Source organism: Haliotis rubra, unplaced genomic scaffold (genome assembly GCF_003918875.1).
Source record: "Haliotis rubra isolate DU_JTF1 unplaced genomic scaffold, ASM391887v1 Scf67, whole genome shotgun sequence".
NCBI classification, from domain to species: Eukaryota; Metazoa; Mollusca; class Gastropoda; order Lepetellida; family Haliotidae; genus Haliotis; species Haliotis rubra.
Window position 1 is genome coordinate 427065 of NW_025767379.1, and position 27923 is coordinate 454987.

Below are 27923 nucleotides of genomic sequence, written 5' to 3' on the forward strand. Positions count from 1 at the left end.
TAGGATGAAATAATTTTGAGCGTATTGTACCAGAAGTCATATGAGCACAAATCCATGCAAGAACTTTGTACAAACCATGTGAATGACTACAATTGCCTGGCATTAAATCACAGTGTCTATAAGATGTCTTGAGTCAAGGCCTATGGTTTTAAACAAGAAACACTGCCGTTGTTACTGGCACTGCTTGGTCACATGGCTCTTAGTTTTCCTGGGGCGGTGGGGTAGCCTAGTGGTTAAAGCGTTTGCTCATCACGCCAAAGGCCCAAGTTCGATTCCCCACATGGGTACAATGTGTGAAGCCCATTTCTGGTGTCCCCTGCTGTGATATTGCTGGAATATTGCTAAAAGCAGCGTAAAACTAAACTCACTCATTCACTCATAGTTTTCCTCTCCAAGAAGCAGGCTACAGCCTGGTTCCTTGGTTGGAACTAGCTCCTACTACATCACATAGCAGCAGCAGCCGTTCACGGGTATTGAGGGAACATGGTGTGAAACAATCACTCGAAGCATTGATGGATAAAATGCATGCCTCCCTAATACTTTACCAATATGCACTGTTCTACCTATGTGTACAATAATTGCTGTTCAGGGTCCCGATCCACAGTGTGTTCGTAACGTCACGACCTGTCATAACTCTACACTTTATCATAGGCTATGTGTAGTGCAACGGATCGGGCCCCAGCACTACGCCAGTGTATATGATGTCCTCTGTTCAGCTCCGTGCCTCTTGTGTGTACAGTGCCTTTTTGAGCAGATGTTGAGCAATGTGCCTGCTTTTGAGCAGTGCCATGCCTGTATGCCTACAAGTACAATGTCTGCTCTCAACACTATGTACAATGTCTGCTCTCAACATGCTTATGAGTACAATGCCTGTGCCTGTACAACAATGTCTGCTGTCAACACTACGCCTACGAGTACAATGTCTGCTCTCAACACTACGCCTACGAGTACAATGTCTGCTCTCAACACTATGCCTACAAGTACAATGTCTGCTCTCAACACAACGCCTACGAGTACAATGTCTGCTCTCAACACTATGCCTACAAGTACAATGTCTGCTCTCTACACTATGCCTATGCGTGCAATGCCTACTGTTAGCACTATACCTGTGTGTAATGTCTACTATTCAGCTCTATACATACAAGTAAAATGACTGCTTGGCTGTGCTATATGTGTTCGATATCTGCTAATTAGCTGTGTCCATGTACATATTATCTGTTGCACAGTACTGTGCCTATATGAACACTGTATTTTGCGAAGCACTGTACCTATGTGTTATGTTCAGTGCCATAGCTGTGAGCCAGTGTATTGTGTGATCACAGTATACTTATTTACACAGATATATTTGGATCCAGTTTTCATTCCAGAAGTCAGTGTGCACACATATTCTGTACATTTTATCACTTTACACAGTTTTAATAAAACATCTTTTACTGCATTTGATCGTCTGTACTTTGTGGTCGTTTACCAGTTTCGACTTCCAGTTTTCAGTTGCCATGGTGATTCTATCTGTAGGGAACAATAGATCAGGTGCCCAATCACTGTGACTGTTGGCTGTGCCCAATCGTAACTGGATGATACTTTTTGCTTGAGGTTGTAATGGTTTATCTGGAGTTCCTGACAACAGTGTGAAGCAGCATTCACAGCATTCCATTGTAGCCAAATACATGTAGATGTAAAAATATGTTGCTTATTTTACATATCAATAGATCCCCACTTTCCTTCCATTAAATAAACATTGTACTGATGTCCTACAAGAGTGTTATCTTAAGTTGTGTTTGTGTGTGGTTAAATGCCACATTCAGCAATATTCCAGCTATATGGCGGCAGTCTGTAAATAATTGAGCTGGGAGCAGAAAATCCAGTGATCAACATCATGAGCATTGATCTACGCATGTGGGATATGATGGCCTGTGTCAACAACCAAGTCAGTGAACCTGACCACCCGATCCCATTAGTCGCATCTTACAAGCTTGGGTTGCAGAAGACCAATTCTAACCCGGATCTTCACAGTATGAGCAGCATAGACAGATGCTTGTTCATTTAACAGGAAAAGGATCAGCAGATGGGTCTGTCAAGGTTAAAAAAACACTGCAATTAACCACCATTTTCTGATAGGCTTCATCCCTATGATGGAGAGGTAGGGTAGTCTAATGGTTAAAGCGTCCGCTCATCACACTGAAGACCTGGGTTCGATTCCGTACATGGGAACAATGTGAAGCCCATGTATGTCCCTGCCGTGATATTGCTGGAATATTCTAAGGCGGTGTCAAACCATACTCACTCACTGTGTTTATTTATTTCGGAATGATTAACTCTCAGCAATGACAGGATGTTGTTGATCGCTTGAAAGGCCCGGTCGGGCCACTGGGTAATGCTAAAAACGGATTGCAAAATATTAAAACGAAATGTGTGCATCTGGGCAGATAAACATCAATCGTTCACACATCTATAGTTTTTCCCAAGTGTGAATCAAAATACATATTTAACAATGAAATAAAAGGAAAACTGTGACAACATACCAAATGTCCCGAAGAAAAGACTTCTTCATGCTGGGGTTCTCTGATTAACCAATATTGGTTCCTGCTGAAGCATCACGGGTTGTTTTATATGGAAGTGGATAATGCCGAATGTCAATGGTATGCCATGTCATGTTTACATATAGGTTAGAGCTCCTACAAACTTGTTGATGTTACTAGAATTACAAATAAAAAGCAACTTTTTTTCATAGAAATATATATTATGATAACATTTTCCACCATAAACTAATGTGCCTGTCTGCTCACAAATGAAGCATGTTCTTTGAAAATATGTGTATTATAATGACGTTCAAAGATTTCAAAAAGCATGGATTGTCAAAATTAACCTAAACCTCACAGATGCCTCTTCAAATATGGTTGCATATATGGTATAGAATTATATCTACCTAAAAGTTTTTTTATTGCGTAACTTTTCATCATGTTTATATGTGAAAATTACCTATCTGATTAAACTCAATTTTGTGTTTTGTACGATATGGCAAAGTTGAATACACAACAATGTCTTTTAGAAAGTAGTCAAATGTAACACATGTTATATTTGGGATTATACTTTCTCAGTAAAGTACAGATTCTTGTACTTTGTTGTCACATCCTCATCTAAGCAAAGCGAAACCATCTTAGTCTCAAAAGTGTTCGGTCCGACTGTCAAAAAAACATTTAACCTCACAAATGTATCCTGAAGTGGGGTTTTAATAGAACATACCCCTTTAATGAGTCTCAAAGCACAGTATTTAAAGCAAACACGTTGCTCAAAGTAAAACTCTCTTTCATATATTCTCAACATAGACTCTGTATTACAAGTCTTCAGTTCGACTTGTCCCAGCTTCGAGTTTCATCTTCCCACAGCTCTTTGTCTTAATTTCATCTGGGTATTGCCCCAGTAGTGAAACAGTATATATCCTGCTCAGCATCCCACAACAGGAAGGTCATATATCTTCCACGCTAAATGTACAGTCTGCCTTTTTAAGGTGTTGACGTCAAATGTCTCCACAGCCTTCATCCATAGTAACAACCCGTTGCAAGAACCTTTATGGACCAGCTTCAGACAGACAATAGCGCAATATCGTACAGTGTTCTAAGGTGAGGTGAGGTGAAATTGGGTTTAACGTCGCGCTGGAGAATATTTCGCTCATATGACGACGTGCATGCGTGTGTATGTGTATGTGCGGCTGCTTGTACTAGCCCAGACTTAAGCTGGTTTTATAGTGCTAGCTCACTGAGATACCATGCCACAGTGAAGCATGAATACCCCACTCAGACACAGTATACTGACTCCGAGCCGACCAGTCCCTGTACCCATTAATGCCGAGCGCCAGGTAGGGACCAACAAGTACTATATTTTAAGGTCTTTTTATAGTGTTCTAAGTATGCCTACCATTTAATAACGCTGACCACCATGGTGCAAAAGTTTCCTATGTCCTTTGTTCAACAGAATCAGTTGCCAACAGTTTTCCAAGAACGTCGATTTCTTAACTATCGACAGCCTTGTTTAATGAACGCTTGATCTTTATGGACGGGGTACGGGTGGCCCGACCGTCAACCCGACATTAGCAGAGTTTACCGGACATTCACATTGTTCTTCTTTACCTCATAATGCATTTCGGAAGGTGGGGTAGCCAAGTGGTTAAGGCGTGCGCTCGTCACGCCGAATACCCGGGTTTGATTCCCACATGGGTGCAATGGGTGAAGCCCATTTCTGGTGTCCCCCACCATGATATTGCTGAAATATGGCTAAAGCGGTGTAAAACTTAAGTCTCCCACTCACTCATGAGTACGGTGGGCGAACCTGTGAATAAATTCAGAAATAGGTTCATTTATACTAATATGAAGTCCAATTATGACAGCCAATATGACATCACAGTTGCCAAGTGCCAAATGTCAAGCTCTCCCGGGCCTCGTTCCTCAAAGCGATCGTAGCGCTACGACTGTCGTAAGTCTATGTTAAAGTATGGGAGTTACGATCATCTTAGCGCTACGATCGCTTTGTGGAACGGGGCCCAGCTGGATCCCCCAAAGTGTGAAATAACTGTCGATTTGTTATATTTGTTCCAAAATGTCCCTAGCTACACGAGTATTGTCTGACAATTACAACAACAAAGGAAAACAAAAACAGCAATTCTTGATCAGTTTTTAAGGCAATTTGTTGTATGGTTGTGTTGTCACAAAATGACTCATTTGTTTTCAGGCTGATTGCCTTGCCATACTACATGTACAGATATGCACAGTGCAGTTAAAATGGTGTGAGTGAGTTTATTTTTGTAGCAATACTCCAGCAATATTACCTTGGGGAACACCACAGTGTACCCATGTCGTGAATCGAACCCGGGTCTTCAGCGTGACGAGCGAATGCTTTAACCACTTGGCTACATCGCCGGCCATTAAATTATAAGGATTCCAGTAAGTGTGCGTGTTGTCAAGGCCATATGTTGCAACACGACCCTGTATTTGTGTACATTGTGTAATTGTCTAAATTTATACCTTTCATATGCATAATGTTGGCCTGTTTACACCATCATCCTCAGCTACTGAATATATCGGCATTCAAATTGTATTATTTGATGCAATTATTTGAAACAAATCGAGTCAACCCTTGTCCTGGCCATTGGTCCTGGCGGGAAGGCAACAGTACTTGATAATGAAGCGCTAGTTAATCTGAAGACTTGAGAAATAGGTCAACATTTGATGCTTAACACCATTAATTATATACAGCAAACACAAATTTATGAGTTTAAGTTATGTTGCCTTTATTATCATCTTGATCTTGATCTTGATCTTGATCTTGATCTTGATAATAAAAAGTTATGTTGCCAATATCAACGTAAAAGTACTTCATACACACGTGTTATTATCTTAGCATGCTATTTCTTCTGGTGGGTAGGTGGCCTTCAACCATCAAAGTGAAACAGTCTGGTGGTACAGATTTACGAGATCTGTCACAGAACGGCCTCTGTCCAAGTCTCTAGAAAGTGTTTTCAGAATAGGATCACGACATGGGTTAAACTGTAAATACCTTCATTGCAGACAGTTCTGGAGAATTTAACTTCTGAAATAGCCGAAATACGAATGCAAAAACAACAACGACAAATACGATTCGTTCGCAAAATTCATCTGGTTTCCATTGGACACCTTTACATGAATCCTGTACAAGTGCCACTTCTAGATCATTTAAAATATTGCAAAGAAAACAGGCGGTAGGTCTTTTCCTAGTGTAACTCCAGATTTACATGAAAAGAAAGTTGTTTTAACATTAAAATATTGTTGTTGCCAAAGTCGTTATCAACGCAAATTGTGTATTCTTTGCCTTACTAATTCCATGAGGTTATATAAATCGTCACTGGAAGAATTCCCCTTCCTGAAAGAAATCTGCCTGGGCTTCTGCTGGTAGTGTCTGTATTCCTTGCCGTAACTGTATAAACTCTCAGACACTGTTAGGTGGTGCACTTAATTGTATCAGAAACTTGGAAACGAATGTATGTCATCGAGTTGGGCTTTGACCTGGCCACAGTGCTTGATAATGAATCACTAATTAACATTCCTAAGACTATGAGAAATAGGCCAACATCATTGTTTTGCATTATAAGCTGCTATATAATACATACATACCTAAAGTTGGTAGTAGGTTCGTTACAAAAATATCCTGGGCCCCGTTTCACAAAGCTATCGTAGCGCTACGACTGTCGTACCTCCTATACTGTAACACAGACCTACGACAGTCGTAGCGCTACGTAGCTTTGAGAAACGGGGCCCTGGGCCTGGATTTTCGAAGCTCTCTTAGCGCGAAGATAGTCGTAAGTTAATGTTAATGTATGGCACTTATGACTATCTTAGCGCTAAGAAAGCTTCGAAAATCTAGGCCCTGGTCTTAATATGGTCATTAACGGAGTGACAAGACTTCAGAGACAACAACTGTCATGATCCGTAAAGTAGTCTCGACCCATCAGATCTGAAATATGTGGTTGTTCCCAGGACATGTTCCTACATTCGTCACTTATATACAGAGACGCAAGTGTTGGTAGGAGAGTTGTCCTTCTGTCAACGTAATCACGTCATACAGATCAGGGTAACGGGGTATATACACTACGCTTCGTAGATCAACCCAGTAATGAATCCGAAATCTAAGCTGTTCTTAGAGTCACTCTCCCGGCTGTGCTCAAGAGTCCACACCACACCAGATGTTTCACGGCACAGTCGCTGACTGTTCATTTTACACGTGTATACATCACGTGTCTTTCCCGTCCTAGTGACTTTTATTTTTAGCTTCTGTCCTTTGGTAACAGTCAGTGGTGACGGAAACGTCACTACATCTGCGAGTTGTTCATCTTTCACCTCCACGTCGTAGTGATGCTGCAGCAGGGTTGTGCCGTCATTGTCAGTAACAACTACGTCAACAGACACATTGTCCGCGTTCTCCCCAGCATACATGCTCAGCCCGGTCAGGCGAACTCTGGCGTCACAGGATATGAATAATGCATCACGTCGACATTTAGCAAAGTTTATAGTTCGTTGATACTTTTGGTCAGGAGGTAAGCGAGACAGGGTATAGACTGGTGTCCGAGGTGTGTCACAGAACGGCCGTATATCCAGGTCCGTTATAAAGTATTTTCGTAACAACATTATGACATGGGCGTCACTTAAGATACCTTCATCGCAGACGGTTGTGGCAAATGTAACTTCTGAAATAGCCGGAAAGCGAATAAAGTACAAACACTCTCCTAGTACTTCTCTTTTCTCTTTCGGAGTTACCTCCCTTCCCTGGCGTGTGCATTCAGCTTCCGCCCACGACATCACAGATCGGAAGATGCAAATCTCGTCAACTGTCATGTCATCTGCCTTCAGGATAAGCGTTAGACATTTCTTACTTAGATCACAAAACCCCTCGCTGGAAACACTCACTTTTGCATTAGATTTAATTACTTCAAGAGCTCTTTCTTTGAGGTCTTCTGTATCAAACACATCTGCTTGTTGGAGAAATACACATGCGTTGCTAGGCGACAAAGACTGTAAGCAGAACTCCTCACACTGCTTTTCCAGTTCTGTGATGTTGTACTTCCTCGCAGCGTACATCAGGTCAAGAACAGCGTTGGGAGTTAACGCTACCTCCCCTGTGTAGAGATACCTAGTGATCAAATGTTACATTGTTACGTTCTGAAAAGAGTTACACTCGAGTGAGTGAGTGAGTTTAGTTTTACGCCACACTCAGTAATATTCCAGCTATATGGCGGCGGTCGGTAAATAATCGAGTCGGAACCAGACAACCCAGTGATCAACAGCATGAGCATCGATCTGCGCAATTGGGAACCGATGACATGTGTCAACAAAGCCAGCGAGCCTTACCACCCGATCCCGTTAGTCGCCTCTTACGACAAGCATGGGTTACTGAAGATCAATTCTATCCCGGACCTTCACGGGTTAGTTACACTCGAGTGTCAATAACCGAAAACATAGAAGTACAAATAAAAGACAACGGTATAAGCTTATGTGAAGAAACTTATACGTAATAATATCTTCCTGTCAACCCATCAATCTAAAAATTTTATTTGGCAATTTAGAGGTATATATGTAATGAGAAAAGTAGAATGCTTTATGGATGACAAGTCCTTTATCATACTTTTATGCGTTTCTTTATCATACATTTCGGCATACATTCTTATACCAGAGTGACAACACGGTATAAGAAGCTATACCGAAATGTCGCATCATAATATACTAAAGAATTTGTCATCCATAAATCATTCTACCTTTCTTAATCTAAATTGTCGTGTGTGCAAATTCTATCCTCCTGTAGCGGTTTGTTTGACATGTTTAAACAAAGGATCTCAACTAACCTTAGGAAGGTCTTGAAGTTGTCTTTCTGTATATCAGGAATGAGTACCTCACCGGTCTCGGGGATCGATCCACAAAACATTGCGTGAAACACGGAACTGCGGCTGACTAAAATGAATTTATGAGCCTGGATTGTCTCCCTTTGTTCCCCAACGAGGAAGGTCACATCAGCCAACAACGAACTCTCCAACATGTGCAGGTTGGTTTCTGGGAAGGGTTTCCCACTTTGCCAATTTTCAACCTCAGTTGTCATGATGTGTCTGAAAAACAAAACAAAATTTAATCACACTGTATCGTCACGGAGTTATACTGAAAACTGTAACTGATGTGAAAACACTTAAACCTGTTGACCAACTCAAAGTGCTTCTATATGGCTCAGGATCTCCTGATCTTAGGGTCGGATCCCGGATTCTTCCTAATTGTGATCCTTTGTTTGACAGCATCTGAGAGAAGAGCAGCACACTCAAGGAATGGATCTCAAAGACGAGCAGTACACCCAAAGAATGGACCAAGGAGACCAGTCTGCAAGGAATGGGTCCGAGAGACCAACGGTGTGCTCAAGGAAAAGATCGAAGAGACCAACAATGTGCTCAATAAAAGGATCTGATAGATCAGCCATGTGCGCAAGGAAAGGACCTAAGTGTCCTACAATGATCTCAGGGAAAGGATTTGACACACCAATAATGTGCTCAAGGAAAGGATCTGAGAGACTAACAGTGTGCTCAAGGGAAGTATCTGAGGGACGTACAATGTGCTCAAGGAAAGGATCTGAAAGAATCACAGCGAGTTCAATGAAAGGATCTGAGAAACCAACCGTGTGCTCAAGGAAAGGATCTGAGAGACAAACAGTGTACCCACGGAAAGGATCTGAGAGACAAACAGTGTACTCAAGGAAAGAATCTGAGAGACAAACAGTGTACCCAAGGAAAGGATCCCTGAGACCATCACTGTACTCAAGGAAGAATCTGAGAGACAAACAGTGTACCCAAGGAAATGAGCCCTGAGACCATCACTGTACTCAAGGAAGAATCTGAGAGACAAACAGTGTACCCAAGGAAATGATCCCTGAGACCATCACTGTACTCAAGGAAGAATCTGAGAGACAAACAGTGTACTCAAGGAAAGGATCCCTGAGACCATCACTGTACTCAAGGAAAGGATCTGAGAGACAAACAGTGTACTCAAGGAAATGAGCCCTGAGACCATCACTGTACTCAAGGAAGAATCTGAGAGACAAACAGTGTACTCAAGGAAATGAGCCCTGAGACCATCACTGTACTCAAGGAAGAATCTGAGAGACATACAGTGTACTCAAGGAAATGAGCCCTGAGACCATCACTGTACTCAAGGAAGAATCTGAGAGACATACAGTGTACTCAAGGAAAGGATCGGAGAGATCAACCAGGTGCTCCATGGCAGGATTTGAGAGAACAGCACCGTCCCCAAAGAACAACAAACAAACAAATCTTACTACCGCCCGTCATGTTTCAGCTGTTAATATCACTGATCACTTCTGTTACGAGTTTAAGGATAGTGTGTTCCGCCAAGGTATCTCGGTTGAATGGTTATTGTAACGGAACTGAAGAGCAATCACTGGATTATCTGGTCATTTAATTGTTTAATCCACCGCTTTGTAGTTTGAAATAGAGCTGTGTATGCTGTCGAGCTACAACAGCATTGAGAATAGTATGTCACTGTGAATCTCCTATGAAAGCGAACATCAAAGGGAGATAATAACGACTTCAAGTTCCGGTTTACAAACCTTGCCTCTATTTCACAAACCGAACCAAGAGACAGGTTGAATATAATTACTGCATCTAGAAATGTAAATGACCATCAACAGGTTCATTTCTCTAAAATATTCGGTGTAAATCTACTCCTACCCGCTTTTCCTGTGTGTGTAACGAACAACACGGCCCTGTCTAGCTTCCTGGTTGACGTCACGTGATATCTACAGTCTCATCAAAATATAAAGGCTGTCGGGCGCACTCATGCAGTGTCTTACCTTTCATATGAGTCTCCTTTGAACTTGGAGAGTTGTGGTTCAAATATCTACGTCACCTTTGTATCCTGACGACCGTACGCCATTTATGCTCCTTATATGGAACTTTTTGTACTCGAATTAAACATTCAGACGTATTTCTGAATCTTTCACACGACACACACAGTCTGGCTAACAGCCAGCAATACACACACAGCGGATAAAAAAGGCAGTTTATGAGAGCTCAAAGGAAATGTTAATTAATATCGCGCTCTGCCCCCACTGCACCCATGTTAATTACCTCAATACAATGTCAGTCGAACAACGTGCAAAACAGTTATCCGTTGTTTCAGGAAAAATGGTTTTGTGCAGTTTTCATGGAAACCTGTAAGTTATGTTTTAAAGACTCAACTCTTCCTTTATCCTGCATATTGCGATCGATGTTCAAGCTGTTGATCACTGGATTGTCTGGTCGGATCCAATTACAGACGGCCGCCATATAGATGGAATATTACTGAGTGCAACGTTAAACAACAGCCAACCAACCAGTCTCACCTAGAATCACCGAAGGACTGAGTTATATTAACGTCACCTCGGCAATATTTCAGCCATACAGTAACAAGAAAGGTTTTACATACACAATAAATATAAGCTGTTAAATAATCAGTCATCGAAGGACTTTAAAATATCTAGAGTATCATATATGGTGTATAAAACTAGCTATTATATGTAAAATGTTTTATCTACGAAGACAATACAATATAAACATAGGCTGTAGATCGCCAACAACGAAAGGTAGATCATCATACTAGGGACCATGGGGACGTACAGTGCCTTTCCTATCTGCATTGACCTTAGTTGGATTTACACCATCCCATCAGCCGCTGGCGATAGTTGGAAATATTTAGCCATAATTTAAAAGAACAAAAATACTACTTTTTTAAAAATCTTGTAAGTTTAGATTTAACTTTATGTAATTGGAAGAATTTACAAGAAGTAGGTGTACATGATACATGAACGTGTCAAGTGACAGTTACAACTCTTCTCACCTCTGAATACACCTGGTCTGCTGTCATCGATGGAATGCCATGTCGAGGAAGCGTCGCCGACATACGCTCATCAAAATAGGACGGGTTCTCAAAGCCTGAACCTGAATACAAACACAGAACTCAAATCTGAGAATGACAAAATACTCTCCCAATATGTAAATGGGTGAGAGCTCAGGAATTGGCACCGTTTAAGGAAATATTAGACATTTACTCTAGATAAAACTACTGTGAAGGAATGTTGTTTTATGCCAGACAGTGTAGTCATGTAGTAATCCCATTCCTATGATCCCCTAGATGCAGTTATTTTATTCATTCGGTCTCTTAGTTCGGTTTGTCCTTTTGATGTTCGCTTTCATAGGAGATTCACAGTGACATACTATTCTCAATGCTGCTGTTGTTCGACAGCATACACAGCTTCAAGTTCAAATCTGATATGTGCCCCAAGTATTGATTCCGACATGAATGCATTATCTTAACGGGTTTTTGTTTCCTTAAGTTAGTAGAGTGTACTCTTCAACATAAGAGATGATTTTATCGCTGTCCTGACATTCGTCCGGTGCTTGTTAACTATTTGCGGTCGACATTTTATGCTCTGTCAATACTGGTAAATCTGATTCCATCGTCAGCGTACACACTATCTCCAAGATACGTTTGTGAAGTATGTAGTCTGCACTTCCTGCAAACCTTGACGATATTGCTTGGAACACAAGAAACATCTGCCAATTCAAGAATTGTTTAATTCATCCATAAAGTTGTGGACGTCGTTGTTACAGGTAAGGCAAACAGTTTCTATATATACACATGGACATTAATTAAGCGACATCCGATTTTGCCAACTTTGGATATGTGATGTATAACTGCCATCGTGTCAAGTCAGGAATGGGTCCAACACTACTCTATCATGAAAGTTGAACTTATTGAGTTATGAATAACACACAATGGTAAAAGGTGATAACATGTATTATTTCTTTTCAGACATGTGATTCTGAAGAGGGAATTTCAGCAAAATTGTCCCACGATATTGGTGCTGTGGAGATCGACAAAGGCACAGATAAGTTCATTCTGGCAGAAAGTGTTCTGTGAGGTATCAAGAAGACAAATCACCAACAAAATGTCAGTAGCGATGTACCCGCCACGAGCCCGGATGACGGCGTCGACCCTTCTCCTCGTGCCTCCAGTGAGTCGTCGAAGTCGTTCCAGCGGCCTCTGATGCCACTCACGATGCAATGCAGCCTCTAAACCAGCAAGAGGCTCCAGTTTTGGGATTCGACGTCTAATAATGTCCCAGACATGTTCTAAAGGATTTATTTCTGGACTCATAGCAGGCAAGAGGAGTTGGGTGATGGCGTTGTTCTGAAGTTACTCCTTCACAGCACGGGAACGGTGAGGCCGAGCGTTGTCATCCATGAATAAAGGACGAGTAGCTATAGCATGATTGTCAACATGAGGTACAAGGACGGGGTCAATGATGTCCCGGATGTAGCGATCGCCATTGAGATTCCCCCGAACCAACAAGATCCAACTTAGTCTTGGAAAGGGCATCCCCAGACGTTAACTGACAAACCAAACGGAACTGAAGCCTGCATTTCTTGGCACATTCGCAGTGTTTTTGGTCCTCCAAACACGTTTACGGCCATCTCTGACGTGTAGCAGGAAGTGGCTCTCGTCCGACCAATGGACCTTCCTCCATGACGTCAAATTCCACTGACGTCGGCCCAACACCAATCCAAACGGACTCTTTATGGAGATTAGTTAGTGCAGGACCCTTAATTACCCGTCGTGCCCTCATGCCGATCGAGTTGAAGCGGTTTCTCACTGTTCTGTTGCTCACAGTTCTGTTTTGAAGCCAAAGCGTTTTCAATACGCCACTTGTGGTGAAGGATTGACGTCGCACAAGACGTGCCAGGGCATTATCTTCCACTCTGGTAGTCCTCGTGGGTCGGCCTGGCCTTGGCTGATTCCTCACATGGTCGATGGCGATGAATTTTCTCACAAGTCTGCTAGTGATAGAGTGATGAATGTTCAGCTGACGACCAATCGGTTTGAAGGACTTTTCCACATACAGTGGGATCTGTCAAATCCGGACTCTGTGTAATCCGGTTTTTGTAAGGCCAAGTCTGTGTCACAGTCTCATAACTTTGTGTTTTCTTTCGTTTGAAGGATGGATAGGAAGGAAATTACTTTCTCCTAGTAGTGTTGAGCTTTTTATATGCACAGCTTATCATTTCCGTATTTTTTTAACATTTTGTTTGTATGTTTCAGATTTGTGAAAGTGGGGACGGATTAAAATCTCTCTTAAATATTGTGTTGTTGTAACAGAGCTAGTGCATGAGGATGTAGTGCTCTGTGAGCGAAGAGCCGTCATGCTACTATTGTGTGGTCATGAGGATGTATATTGCTGTGGGGCGAAGAGTCGTCATAATACTATTGTAAGCTGCTATGTGTGCAGTCATACGAGGATGTACGTTGCTCTGGGGCGAAGAGCCGTTATTATACTATTGTAAGCTGCTATATGTGCAGTCATACGATGGTGTATATTGCTCTGGGGCGAAGAGCCGTAATAATACTATTGTAAGCTGCTATATGTGCAGTCATACGAAGGTGTACGTTGCCTTTGGCTGAAGGGCCGTTATAATACTATTGTAAGCTGCTATATGTGCAGTCATACGATGGTGTACGTTGCTCTGGGCTAAAGAGCCGTTATAATACTATTGTAAGCTGCTATATGTGCAGTCATACGATGGTGTATATTGCTCTGGGGCGAAGAGCCGTAATAATACTATTGTAAGCTACTATGTGTGCAGTCATACGAGGATGTACGTTGCTCTGGGGCGAAGAGACGTTATACTATTGTAAGCTGCTATATGTGCAGTCATACGATGGTGTATATTGCTCTGGGCTAAAGAGCCGTTATAATACTATTGTAAGCTGCTATATGTGCAGTCATACGATGGTGTATATTGCTATGGGGCGAAGAGCCGTAATAATACTATTGTAAACTGATATATGTGCAGTCATACGACGGTGTACGTTGCCTTTGGCTGAAGAGCCGTTATAATACTATTGTAAGCTGCTATATGTGCAGTCATACGATGGTGTATATTGCTCTGGGGCGAAGAGCCGTTATCATACTATTGTAAGCTGCTATATGTGCAGTCATACGATGATGTACGTTGCTCAGTTACAATGTGTTTGCTTGTGTTGTGTTTGCTTGTACACTAAGTCTAATGACCCAGTATTATAGTGTTCAGTGTCCTGGATATAGACCATAGACTAACGTGCCTATGGATGTGTGCATTAGATCGCATGTATACTGTAAACCCTCCGGTAGTGGCTGTTTGCTGTCGTTGGGGGAAAACGGTTTTAGATTATTTTTTCTCCAAGAGAGTTGCTTTCCTCTGATTTTATGTGGTGGGAAACAGCAAGATGATTGTGATCAAATAACTCAAGACGTATGTGGCGAATGTATGTTGCAATAATTATTGCATAAACACATCTCGGCCATGTAACGTACAGCGTGTCTCACTCTCAACAGTATTATTGCTATGTGTTGTTACGTTTGGTACAGGAGAAATATAGAGAGAAATAGCCTTACTGTAGTGCTAACGCATTAAATGAAGCACGTCAAGATTTCCCCAGCTTCAGGGTCTGTTATCATCTACAGGGGAACTCACTGCAGGGTTTGGGTTACAGACATACCATATATCTTCATCTTCATCTGCCAACTACCCGTGAAGATCCGGGTTAGAATTGATCTTCAGTAACTAATGCTTGTCGTAAGAGGCGACTAACAGGATCAGGTGGTCAGGCTTGCTGACATGGTTGATACATGCCATCGTATCCCAATTGCGTAGATCGATGCTCATGCTGTTGATCACTGGATTGTTCTGTCCAGATTCGATTATTTACAGACCGCCGCCATATAGCTGGAATATTGCTGAGTGCGGCATAAAACTAAACTCACTCACCCATCTGCCAACTCTGAATTCGCAAGTGGTGAGGCAATAAGCAGGTGAGGGTAGGCGTCCTGTAATATATGCATGCTGCCTTGTGTGCAGTCTACAGTCTAAGCAAGGCTAGCTATATATGGCTTTAGGACACTGCTTGGTGAAAGACTAGTTAAAGATGTATTGAGTAAACATTGGTTTTTCAACTGCCTCAATCCTATTAAGGATGGGACCTAACTTATTCGAAAACACATTGCAACTTATGCTTCATTGTGACTATGATTAAGGATTCATCGTAAAACATAAAGTATATTTCTTTTGAGTAAACTCACAATGGCTTTTGGCGTCAAATATTTAGAAACTCCAGTCAAAGGTGCTGCTATATGTCTTGAAATATGGCCTTTAGTAATGCTTTGGTTGCACTAAGTGATAAGTGATTGTTAAATGTAAGGTGCATGAATCCTGTACCATACACATGACGGTGTAAAGCTGACTCAGACATATTGCACTCAGACATATTGCACTCAGACATATTGTACTCAGACATATTGTACGTGTTCTCTTCACTACACATTCCCCAACATGAATTTCAATGTATGTATGTGAGAAAACACTGAAAGGAGTAATGCTGAATTTGGCCACCTATGGTGGTGACCACAGACTGTGTGTAGAGAGAGGACAGAGTTTTGCAAGATGCCCATAACTGCGCCTGTCATGTAAACCTTTATCTGATGTTTGCGGAATGTGATTGTTTAATGGATGATGACTCCAGCACCTGTCGTCCCAATGAAGATGTCGCTAGTCTTTGATTCTTCCAAATCATTGGGTCTTTCTTTTCAATTTAAATGAAATTACATATTTTTGGAGCCTGGACGTTAGTCTAATTGTGCCCAAGCCGGGAATCGAACACCGACCTTCGACCTGACGAGCGAACGCTTTAACCACGAGCGTATCTCATCGGCCCTTGATACTGTTAAAGAAATATACATTAGTACATTCATTAAACATTACAGATTGTACAATGTTTTGTCAACTAATATCTTTCAGGTTTGATGTTGCTGACATGATCTGCACACTGATCATTCAAAGCAGGAATATCCATCCTTAAATAAAAGTTATTTAGAACCTATTTGCAACCAGTTGAAGATCGAGTAGATATTATTGACGTAGTTGGTGTAAGAGTTCGTATCTATGTCGTAAACAGATATAATACAGTATATTTTACATTAAAAAAAGATTAAGTGTCATGTACACTAGTACACTGTTAACACAGCACACATTTGCTGCAAGTGTAGGAAACGTCATCAGGAAGTAGTGTAATACATGGCCAGGGTTAGGTTTGGGATATATTTGATACACGTGTGGCATTGGACAAATGGAGTGTTACAACACTGACACTAATTTAACATGTATTTCAATGGTTCGGTAATATCACTGTAACGTTGGGTTCGTTAGCGCCTCCGACCACGCCATAATGTTCTAAGATCATTAGAAACACGTGGTGAAGTGATACCCATGACTGAGCACCTATAATTTAAAGGGGATTCTTGATCCACACATAATATCTGTTGAAAAGGTTCATACATTTGGTCTATGGGTGTGCATCGGGCATTTTATTTTCTTTACGACTTTGCATGCTGTGTGAGGGTTGTAGTGAAGTTTCCATTAAAAATGTGCATTTAATGATAAAAGCACAAAAGTTGGTCATCATTCTTAAGAACATTTCTGAAATAATTTAAGATATGGAGGCACATATTTTTATGTCCCAAATTTTAAATGCTCCTTCCATCCAAAATGGCAGTGAAGCATGAATAGCCCCACTCAGACACAGTATACTGACTCCGAGCCGACCAGTCCTTGTTGTACCCACTGTATAATGCCGAGTCTTGTTGTACCCATGAATGCCGAGCGCCAGGCAGGGACCAACAAGTACTATATTTTAACGTCTGTTTATAGTGTTCTAAGTATGCCTACCATTTAATAACGCTGACCACCATGGTGCAAAAGTTTCCTATGTCCTTTGTTCAACAGAATCAGTTGCCAACAGTTTTCCAAGAACGTCGATTTCTTAACTATCGACAGCCTTGTTTAATGAACGCTCGATCTTTATGGACGGGGTACGGGTGGCCCGACCGTCCACCCGACATTAGCAGAGTTTACCGGACATTCACATTGTTCTTCTTTACCTCATAATGCATTTCGGGTGGTGGGGTAGCCAAGTGGTTAAGGCGTGCGCTCGTCACGCCGAATACCCGGGTTTGATTCCCACATGGGTGCAATGGGTGAAGCCCATTTCTGGTGTTCCCCGCCGTGATATTGCTGAAATATGGCTAAAGCGGTGTAAAACTTAACTCTCCCACTCACTCATGAGTACGGTGGGCGAACCTGTAAATAAATTCAGAAATAGGTTCAGTTATACTAATATGAAGTCCAATTATGACAGCCAATATGACATCACAGTTGCCAAGTGCCAAATGTCAATTCCAAATCATTGGGTCTTTCTTTTCAATTTAAATGAAATTACATATTTTTGGAGCCTGGACGTTAGTCTAATTGTGCCCGAGCCGGGAATCGAACACCGACCTTCGACCTGACGAGCGAACGCTTTAACCACGAGCGTTTCTCATCGACCCTTGATACTGTTAAAGAAATATACATTAGTACATTCATTAAACATTACAGATTGTACAATGTTTTGTCAACTAATATCTTTCAGGTTTGATGTTGCTGACATGATCTGCACACTGATCATTCAAAGCAGGAATATCCATCCTTAAATAAAAGTTATTTACAACCTATTTGCAACCAGTTGAAGATCGAGTAGATATTATTGACGTAGTTGGTGTAAGAGTTCGTATCTATGTCGTAAACAGATATAATATATTTTACATTAAAAAAAGATTAGGTGTCATGTACACTAGCACACTGTTAACACAGCACACATTTGCTGGAAGTGTAGGAAACGTCATCAGGAAGTAGTGTAAAACATGGCCAGGGTTAGGTTTGGGATATATTTGATACACGTGTATTAATATTGGCATTGGGCAAATGGAGTGTTACAACACTGACACTAATTTAACATGTATTTCAATGGTTCGGTAATATCACTGTAACGTCGCGTTCGTTAGCGCCTCCGACCACGCCATAATGTTCTAAGATCATTAGAAACACGTGGTGAAGTGATACTCATGACTGAGCACCTATAATTTAAAGGGGATTCTTGACCCACACATAATATCTGTTGAAAAGGTTCATACATTGGGTCTATGGGTGAGCATCGGGCATTTTATTTTCTTTAGGACTGTGCATGCTGTGTGAGGGTTGCAGTGAAGTTTCAATTAAAAATGTGCATTTAATGATAAAAGCACAAACGTTGGTCATCATTCTTAAGAACATTTCTGAAATAATTTAAGATATGGAGGCACATATTTTTATGTCTGTGTGCGCATGTCTAGTAGACAAAAATGTCGTACTGTTTTCAATGTTTCCTCTTACATGGTCAGCATAGGCAATCATTACAAACCAATAATTTCACAATCAATTGTTTGCATGTGCAGGAAAAAGAAGAGAAATGGTTAATTTACATTCATTAAAAACATCCCCAAATTTTAAATGCTCCTTCCATCCAAAATGGCAGATAGCAGACAGCTTTTTGAATATTGAGCTCCATGACAAAAGATAAGTATGTTATTGTTTCATCTGATCAATACTGACTGAACATGCACGCAATACCTGGCAAAAGAACTCCAGGACAATAATTCATAAGTTAAAGTTTTTGGATATGTTTAACAATAAAATCTTTAAGTTATTAGACTCAAAGGCAAGTGTGGCAGATAATCCAGATTTGTCTTTCGCAAGGGAGCAGTCATTAGTTTATCATTATTTTATTCCAGTAAATATCACTAAATATGCACTTTTATTGTTTGGTATTTTTTTAAAACCAATTAAATTATTACAATTCAGTGTATTACCATACAGTGATACATTTGATAATAACTATGGCCCAAATATATATATTTCCAGGTCGCATAACTCCTTGACGTTGTGTATAAATATAGAAATGCCAGTGTAAGGCATTCGATATTACTTCAGATGAACTAGAGAATCTACTTGGAAATTCTTGTTTGAAGTTTCACCAATTGTCAATATAATGGTCAATTTCTATATAACATCCGATTACTCTTTTGATTTATTTGTGTTGAAATTAACGTTAGTTTGTAAAAGGATTTTAGCAAACAGTTAAAACAAGCTGTACTATAGTTTTACATGTATCTAACAGTAAATTATTTTGTGTGACATAAAATACACTGGAAAATACCCCCACTTCTAGTAACTGCCGTTTATTCACAAACCATAAGATATTGTATCCTATCATTTTGTACATAGGGCAAGGAAATAGTACTTGTCGTTGTCATATCGAAGAAATTGTGTTCAGATAAAAAAAATCCGATTTCCACGCTGACTGAGAATGAGTAATTACGGTCCGTTTGGCTGAAAAGCTTACGATGAACTGCAATCTGACTCGAAAACTACTAAACATATAATACTCAATGAAACGCTGATCATAATCAAAACATCAGACCAAGTCTGTGAGTGTTTTGTAGAATTTATGTCCTAAAAATAAAAGGTTCTTTAACAAATTATCATTTAAATGTTGACGAAGTTCACTATTTGTTACGATGGAGGAGTGCAAACAGGAACAGTGCGAGAAAGGACGGAGACGGCTCAAATTGTTCGGACACAAAACATGAAGGAAAACAGTTGGCAGGCCAATTTAAATGCCAACGAAAATGTCAATTTTCTCAATCAAATTCTGTTTGCCAAAGACACACGATGTGAAAGCATCCAACTATATTTATTCACAAACCATAAGATATTGTATCCTATCATTTTGTACATAGGGCAAGGAAATAGTACTTGTCGTTGTCATATCGAAGAAATTGTGTTCAGATAAAAAAAAATCCGATTTCCACGCTGACTGAGAATGAGTAATTACGGTCCGTTTGGCTGAAAAGCTTACGATGAACTGCAATCTGACTCGAAAACTAATAAACATATAATACTCAATGAAACGCTGATCATAATCAAAACATCAGACCAAGTCTGTGAGTGTTTTGTAGAATTTATGTCCTAAAAATAAAAGGTTCTTTAACAAATTATCATTTAAATGTTGACGAAGTTCACTATTTGTTACGATGGAGGAGTGCAAACAGGAACAGTGCGAGAAAGGACGGAGACGGCTCAAATTGTTCGGACACAAAACATGAAGGAAAACAGTTGGCAGGCCAATTTAAATGCCAACGAAAATGTCAATTTTCTCAATCAAATTCTGTTTGCCAAAGACACACGATCTGAAAGCATCCAACTATATACCGATAACATGACTCCACATGTGACGAAAACATGGTTATATACAGTCAAATCCCGATGAGTCGAATGCCGGTGTCTCGAATATTATGCATAACTCGAAGTACCTGTCGGTCCCGACCATTCCCTGTTATAGTTGTCATCATTTGAATACCGGTTACACGAATTCGTCTCATAAATACACACGATGACTCGAGAAGAAAATTTGGTCCCATGAGATTTAAACAACAGCAATCTTGTATACATAAGCCGAAGTCAGTCAATGAGAAGTTGAAGTTGCATTTGTGTCGAAAATAATCAGTTGTTGCAACTAGAAGCTAGCTCTTCGTCAAGAACTGAGCAACTCAATATATCGTAAGGACATCCCTTCAATATCATTGAAAACGTAAGAAATATTTGACACCTTCAAACTACCGCCTGCCAAGACTGAACAAAGAAATGGCAATATTGTCACAAAGGAGAAATATGTATCGGCGACAGAATATTGAATATTGAATATTGACAACCTCTACAACGATTAAAGCGGGTCAATATACCGACACCACAATGTTGTGGTAGAAGCATGGCTATACTGTAGCAAATATTGGGGCGGTGGGGTAGCCCAGTGGTTAAAGCGTTGGCTCGTCACGCCGAAGACCCGGGTTCGAATCCCCAAATGGGTACAATTTGTGAAGCCCATTTCTGGTGTCCCCCCGCCGTGATGTTGCTGGAATATTGCTAAAAGCGGCGTAAAACCAAATTCAGTCAGTCAGTCAGTATAGCAAATATTATTCAGATGCAATATCCTATGGCAATATTGGCAGGAATTTTACTAAAATTGACCGTTTTGCCTCGTCTTGTACTTAATTAGTGGCGAAATAGGCAGGCAGTACGCATTTATTAGTATTTATTATAGGATATTTATATAGCGCACATATCGGCGCTGGTATTTTTTTCCCTCGATCATTGGATGTCAATCTCAACGGCACATCGCATTATCAATGCATGACGGCCACGTGTTGAAGAAAAGCACTGTGCAGCAACACCTTGAAACTCATACCGCTCTACAGGACGGTATTATTCACGGTGACAGTCGATAGGCATGTCATCCATATTTCATGACACCGGGCGATTCATTAAAATAAAAAATGTCTTGCAAAATTAGGGTTTAATGTTGCTATGAGCTATGCTATAACCAGATTCTGGCCATGATATAATCTAAACTCATAGTTACGAATTACCAAACGATACACTGCCTGGGACCCTAGCCTCAATGCATGCAGTAAGCAAACGTTCATCTTTAATGGTGTATGAGACAAGGTACGCCGTCATGTTTTAAATCATATTATCGGAACATTATTTAACGAAAGATCACTCAACGAATGTGCCCAGTGCCTGCAGTGGAAGTTTCACCCAATTAAACTAACCATCGTTATTTCAACAGAGGCTGTGCATGTAATGGAGGATAAGAGAAAATCATTTTCTGTGAAAAGTGAAGCAAGAATCAACTAAAGTACTGTCGGAAATAGAAAAACACTGTTTTTAGGCTGCTACTCTGTATCCCTAAAATTTACACAACTGAAAATAGCATATGTCGAAATAACCCACTTCGGCCTACAGTCCGTTTGAGTCAGAAACGGACCGATGAATTGCAAATTTTATCATTGTACAAAATTGCCACATAAATGGTGGCCAGGTGTTAGAGAAGCACGTGCACAAGTGCACACCAAGTTATTGATTCATTAACCTGTGCTGTGCCGTCTCCATCCTTTCTCGCACACCTGGCTCTCCCTTTCTCTGCACTCCTCCCTCGTAACAAATAGTGAACTGTGTCAAAATTTTCATGATAGTTTCTTAAAGAATTTTTTTGTTGGCGTCCGAAAAATTTTCAAATATCAGAAAGCTGTTGGGTATTAGTAAATGATAAACATGTGTACTATTTATATTTATGTGGCAATTTTGTACAATGATAAAATTTGCAATTCATCGGTCCGTTTCTGACTCAAACGGACTGTAACTTAGCGTTCAGTGGGATGCGTAATAGGATATCCAGAAAAGCATGTTTACTCGTAAAATCGGGCAAAACTTAGAAAAAATACGAATAGCTGCTGAAAAAACAATAGATCAGACTATAGATGGCAATAAGGTCGCTCAGCCAGGTATGACGACGGACCGTCGACTCACCTGGCATGAAATGCATATGCTGCCTACAGGCACAAGGGGGCATCTCAAAGATATTTTGTGCTTTTTCATGTGTGCTGACTATATCTCACCTATTGATTGCCCTAAAGGATTATCTTATCTTAGCTGATACTCTATCCCCCAGCCCGACACCAACGATCGTCTGCGACGCCCCTCCAGGTTTTGCTTTTGAGACGAACCCTCCTATCTGTTTCTTTTTATAGTGACAGTGAGACTCCATGGAAGCTACATCCTTAACAGTTTCAGCATGAAAGTTATTATTTTTAACGCCAGTTATCGTTTATAATGAAACTACGTCTAATTTCAAATTGGGCATTTAAAAAGTGTCCTTTGTAATACAATATCGTCCCACACTAATTTGCATAAAGCCATGGTCTGTTCCAAATAAATCGTTTTGGACTTAGAAAAAAAATCGCATTGCTCATTTCTGCACTAATCTCTCCTCAGTAAAGTCCTTTTTCTACGTTTCCTATGTCCCTACCACTGAGACTGTAGTTAGGCCGAACTTAGTTTAACAGATATTTCACACTTGCACATATCAACTACATAAATTGTAGAGATAAATGAGAAAATACAGTTTTTTTCTATTTCCGACACTACTTTAGGAAATCATTCTACATTGACATCACGGCATATAAAAACTGATTTCTTGACGTTTGGAATAGTATTAGTATTAATGGAAATGCTCTCATTTCCAAGTATATTATGTTTGGTTTTTATTCAATTCTATACTCAGCAATATTCAAGCGGACGGCGGTCTGTAGATAATAGTCTGGACCAAACAATCCAGTGATTCTAAGTGTACTTCATCATTTGGATGTAAGCCAAGATTGAATATGTTAGAAATGTTATGGAAATACACTTCATGTCTTCTGTCCATAAATATATACATGCGTTCCCTGAAGTGATTCAGATTATCTTAAGTCTTTAATAGCCTAACTTCCCTTTATTACATTTGTAATTGGCGTCACGTCAGCAAGACAACCACATTCGGTTGATTCTCAGGAATCGATTTATAACTGCCAGCTTGACTGCTCAGACCATTCCTGGCTTACGTCCAATCAGTTTAAAGACTGTACGGAACCGACTGAGGGAGCACAGCATCCGGGCCCTGCAATAGGTACCGTTTGGCTCCAACGCCACCGACAGGCACGCCTTGCTTAGACTGACGGCATCTACGGTACAGAAGACAAGATTGGGATGGTGTTTTCTTCACTGACGATTCGAGATTTCATCTGGACAGCTCAGGTGACAGGGCAAGGGTGTACAGTATGCGAGGTGAGCGGTATGCTGACGCGTGCGTTGTTCAGCGTCGACCGTTTGGTGACTAGGGTGTTATGGTATGGGGAGGCCTCACATCTCATGGTAGGACACTACTTATCATAGGCAATGGCAATCTGGCAGGTCTGCGATACAGGGATGAAATCATTGGGCCTCATGTGCAGCCTTTTATTCAAGGACAGAGACGTAACTTCACGCTTCAGCAAGACAATGCCCGTCCACATGTCGCTCGTGTTGTGACAGATTTCTTGAGACAGTTGTACTCAAGATTCCTGTACTCCCTGGCCAGCTGTTTGTCCAGACCTGTCCCCTATCGAGTACGCTTGGGGTGGAATGGAGCGACGTTTACGTCAAGCCCAGAATCAGCCACTGGCGCTAGCTGAATTGGGACAAGCGTTGCTTCAGACATGGAATAACACTCCCCAATCGCTTATTGTCGTCTATGCGTCGTCGCTGTCAAGCCTGCATCCACGCTAATGGTGGACACACAAGATAAGGAATCTATGAACTGAATTTTGACACCACAACTCTTCAAGGGGGTGTCACGATGCCACGTGTCAAATAATACAGATTTCGATATTATCCAGTCAACAGTGAAGCACTGATTAAGGAAGACACCAAAAATCATGTTATATTTTTGCATTACAAAATGGCATAACATCAACTGATGCACAGTTAATATATTCCAGTAGTATAGATACAGATAGATAGACATATAGTTTAAGTCTCGCCTTATGTACAACAATATTATGAACAAGTAACTACACAAGCCATTCTTGTAGAAGCATATATTTTTAAAATCTGCAAGTATAAACGTCAAATATATAGAGTATACAAAATTACATCACTGATACAATAAAGCCTGACGTTGAGATATAATATAATATAATAGGGGGTTTGACAACGTTAAAACACATGTCTTCATTCGACATTAAACACATGAATTTCTGTATATCAGGTAAAAGTGCAAAATTGTAAAACAAGCCAAACATTCAAGGTCTAAACGCACACAAATACACAAGGCAATTGATTAAGACGTGTATTTCACCCTCTACACAGTAATGTGTCCACATAGGGCTCAACTTATAGGCTCTATATCACCCAGTCTCCAGTCTAATATGGAGGCTTTAATTTAATAACTCGGGATTGGATTGACCGATTTTTACCAAAATAGTAGTTTTGGAATGTTCAGATAAATGATTTAAAATTGTGGACAATAAGATTATATATATGCCCATCGCAAAAATGTTTGGTAAGGTCAAAGGTCATGATCAATTTTAACGGAAAGTACATTTGATGAGAAAAATATGAGTTAAAATTTGCAAATTACAGGAAGTCTTACCAATTTTCTTTTCTAATTTAGCTGTATCATATAAATATCATATGTAAGTTTGGTTGGCACTGTATGCCTGAAAAAACATTACACGGAAACCAAAGTTGATACTTTGTATTTAAATCGGCAAACTGTTATATAATATCTGTTCAACAGTAACAGCTCCATGTTTTACATAGCCAGCGATACCAAATATGTCGAAGATACTGTTGGACTATCAATAAAATCACGCAAAATAATAGAAAGCTCTTAAATGTATAATTCTATTATTTCAGATGCCTTTCTTTCCTCATCAAAGAATCATGAGTCAGTTATGACCTTCATATGATTCTGTATCTGTTGTTCTTAACGGTCATCGTGTATTCCCAGTTGACATGGTATCACGGAGGAATATTTGACGAAGATCTGTTTCGTCAGAAACGTATTGCTATTAATACTTAACATGCCTACTTTTGTGGACAAGTCAAAGATATTCCTACATAATATTGATATATACAGTTTGCTTCTGCTGTAACGTCCATGAAATATGCAGGCCTCAGTTTTAGTACTATCTAATGATATACACAATAGACTTACACATAACATGGTCATGACGCTATGAGCATGATCTCCGCAAGTGGGATATGAAGGCTTGCATCAAACAAGTAAGTGAGAACGACACCCTGAGTTCCCTATTACGACAACATAGGTTGCTGAAGCTCAGTGTGGACCCAGAATGTGTTACGGATCTAATATATTTGTGAACCTGTGGAAATGGTTATGTATGTCGCCAATATCAACTGGTCTCTGCATAAGTCGTACCTCAGAGAAGATATTGTCAAGTTACATAACATCACTATCAGCTATTCAAATACACACACATAAGTTGGTATTGACGCTGGCAGGCGAGTTAGATGCGTTAGAAATAGAATTTGCTCAGAAAACCATGAAATCGTACATACATATTGACAGTACTGGGTGACCAGATTCTAGAAGGACGCTATAGGACCAACTGTCGTTTATTTCCCGATTTCAGTTTGTCGCATGTCTACGTTGTCAGTCAGAGAGTAAATGAATCGCCAATGTTTGAGCGTCATGGATTTGGCTCCCGTGAATCCATATCTTCAACAGCTCACGAACGTAAACAATACAACGTCAGTCCTAGAATATTGACAGACCCCACCAAGAAAAACTCTGCAAGGTCCGCTGTAGTCAGCTGCATAGTTTCAACATCATGAAGTTACCAGCGGTGACCTGCTGCTTGCCCAGATCTATACATCTTTTTTCCAAAATACGAAATCTATTATTAGTTTAGATTAGTTTTTTAAAAATGTGTTTGCCTTCTTGTAAGAACCACATTCACTATGTGACATGCCAGTAGTCTGACTCATACTCCGTACTTTCTGTCTAACCCTTTGTGCAATGCAATAGTCCACAATAAAGTCTAGACTCCCACTGGTTCTGAATCTCCGAGCTCACTGTTAACTAATTCAGTACAAACGGAGTTATCTATTTCTATCTAAATAGAAACTTACGCTTTGTATAACGTACCAAGTGTAAACTGAAACTGTAAATATGGATCCAAACAAGCCCTGGATATGATTATTGGTTTTTCAAAAACAAATTTATATTTCTGAATCCTTCCCACATTAGGCAACTGTTGTAAGATCCAATAGTCAACTTGCACGCTGTGTAGCCTTTTTATTGTATTCGTTTAGGTCTGTTTGTTTGTTTCCGTTGCATGTGTATGGGTTTGGGCTGTTAAAGATGAAATCCATCTAAGCAGGATAAATTGTTTATTTTCTGACTAACACAAAAGTAGCGAATGAAGTGACGTATCTTTTGTTGTAGCTTAACCTGCCGGATTCTTCTCTGACTTGATTTTGGGTGTATTTGCGATGGGTACTAAAGGTAGGGCAGATTGAGCTAACCCTTTCCGCAAAACACTTCACATGAAGATGGGTCTATTCTTGATATCTTATTGGTGAAATGCCACATAACTACATCCATGGTTAAATTTGTATGTTTGCATTGTAAACTGATCAGCGTGTATTTATGATATTGAATATCTGCTTGGATATGGAATAAGGAAAGACTAATCCCAACACAGTGTATGTACTATGTGTTTGTGTCGATCTTTTAATTAGCATGATTATATTCGCCAATTATCCACGGGGTAGTGGAAATAGATGGGATGTATCTGTTCAAGGCGTTAATGCGTTAATACGTCTCCAGACCTCCAGATAACCTGCAGCGTTACTTAAAATACTAAATCAATTTGAAAACAAGTATAGTTGGAAGAACTTTGAAAGTATAACGTCACTGTGTGTATGTAAGTGTGAGTAATGCAGCTTTAAGCAGGTTTGGATCACACGTGTTTTACAGATATGTTGCTATTGATTGAATGCATTGTATAATGCAAGGATGCAAAACATGTCACAA

General features: G+C 40.3%; 1 protein-coding gene and 1 long non-coding RNA gene across 2 annotated transcripts; one reads left to right on the forward strand and one right to left on the reverse strand.

Moving 5' to 3' along the window:
- Window positions 1-5535: 5535 nt before the first annotated feature.
- On the reverse strand, window positions 5536-10336 carry LOC124257717 (BTB/POZ domain-containing protein 6-like). The gene is made up of 3 exons (XM_046691846.1): window positions 10247-10336; window positions 8366-8623; window positions 5536-7656 (listed from the first exon to the last, which is right to left on the reverse strand). The coding sequence occupies exons 2-3, from the start codon at window positions 8614-8616 to the stop codon at window positions 6618-6620; spliced, it is 1290 nt and encodes a 429-aa protein (XP_046547802.1). The 5' UTR covers window positions 8617-8623; window positions 10247-10336; the 3' UTR covers window positions 5536-6617.
- A 6948-nt stretch (window positions 10337-17284) lies between these two features.
- LOC124257696 lies at window positions 17285-27870 on the forward strand. Its single transcript, XR_006893337.1, has 3 exons — window positions 17285-17295; window positions 24459-24464; window positions 27691-27870. It is a non-coding gene; the product is annotated as an uncharacterized LOC124257696 (long non-coding RNA).
- The last annotated feature ends 53 nt before the right edge of the window (window positions 27871-27923 follow it).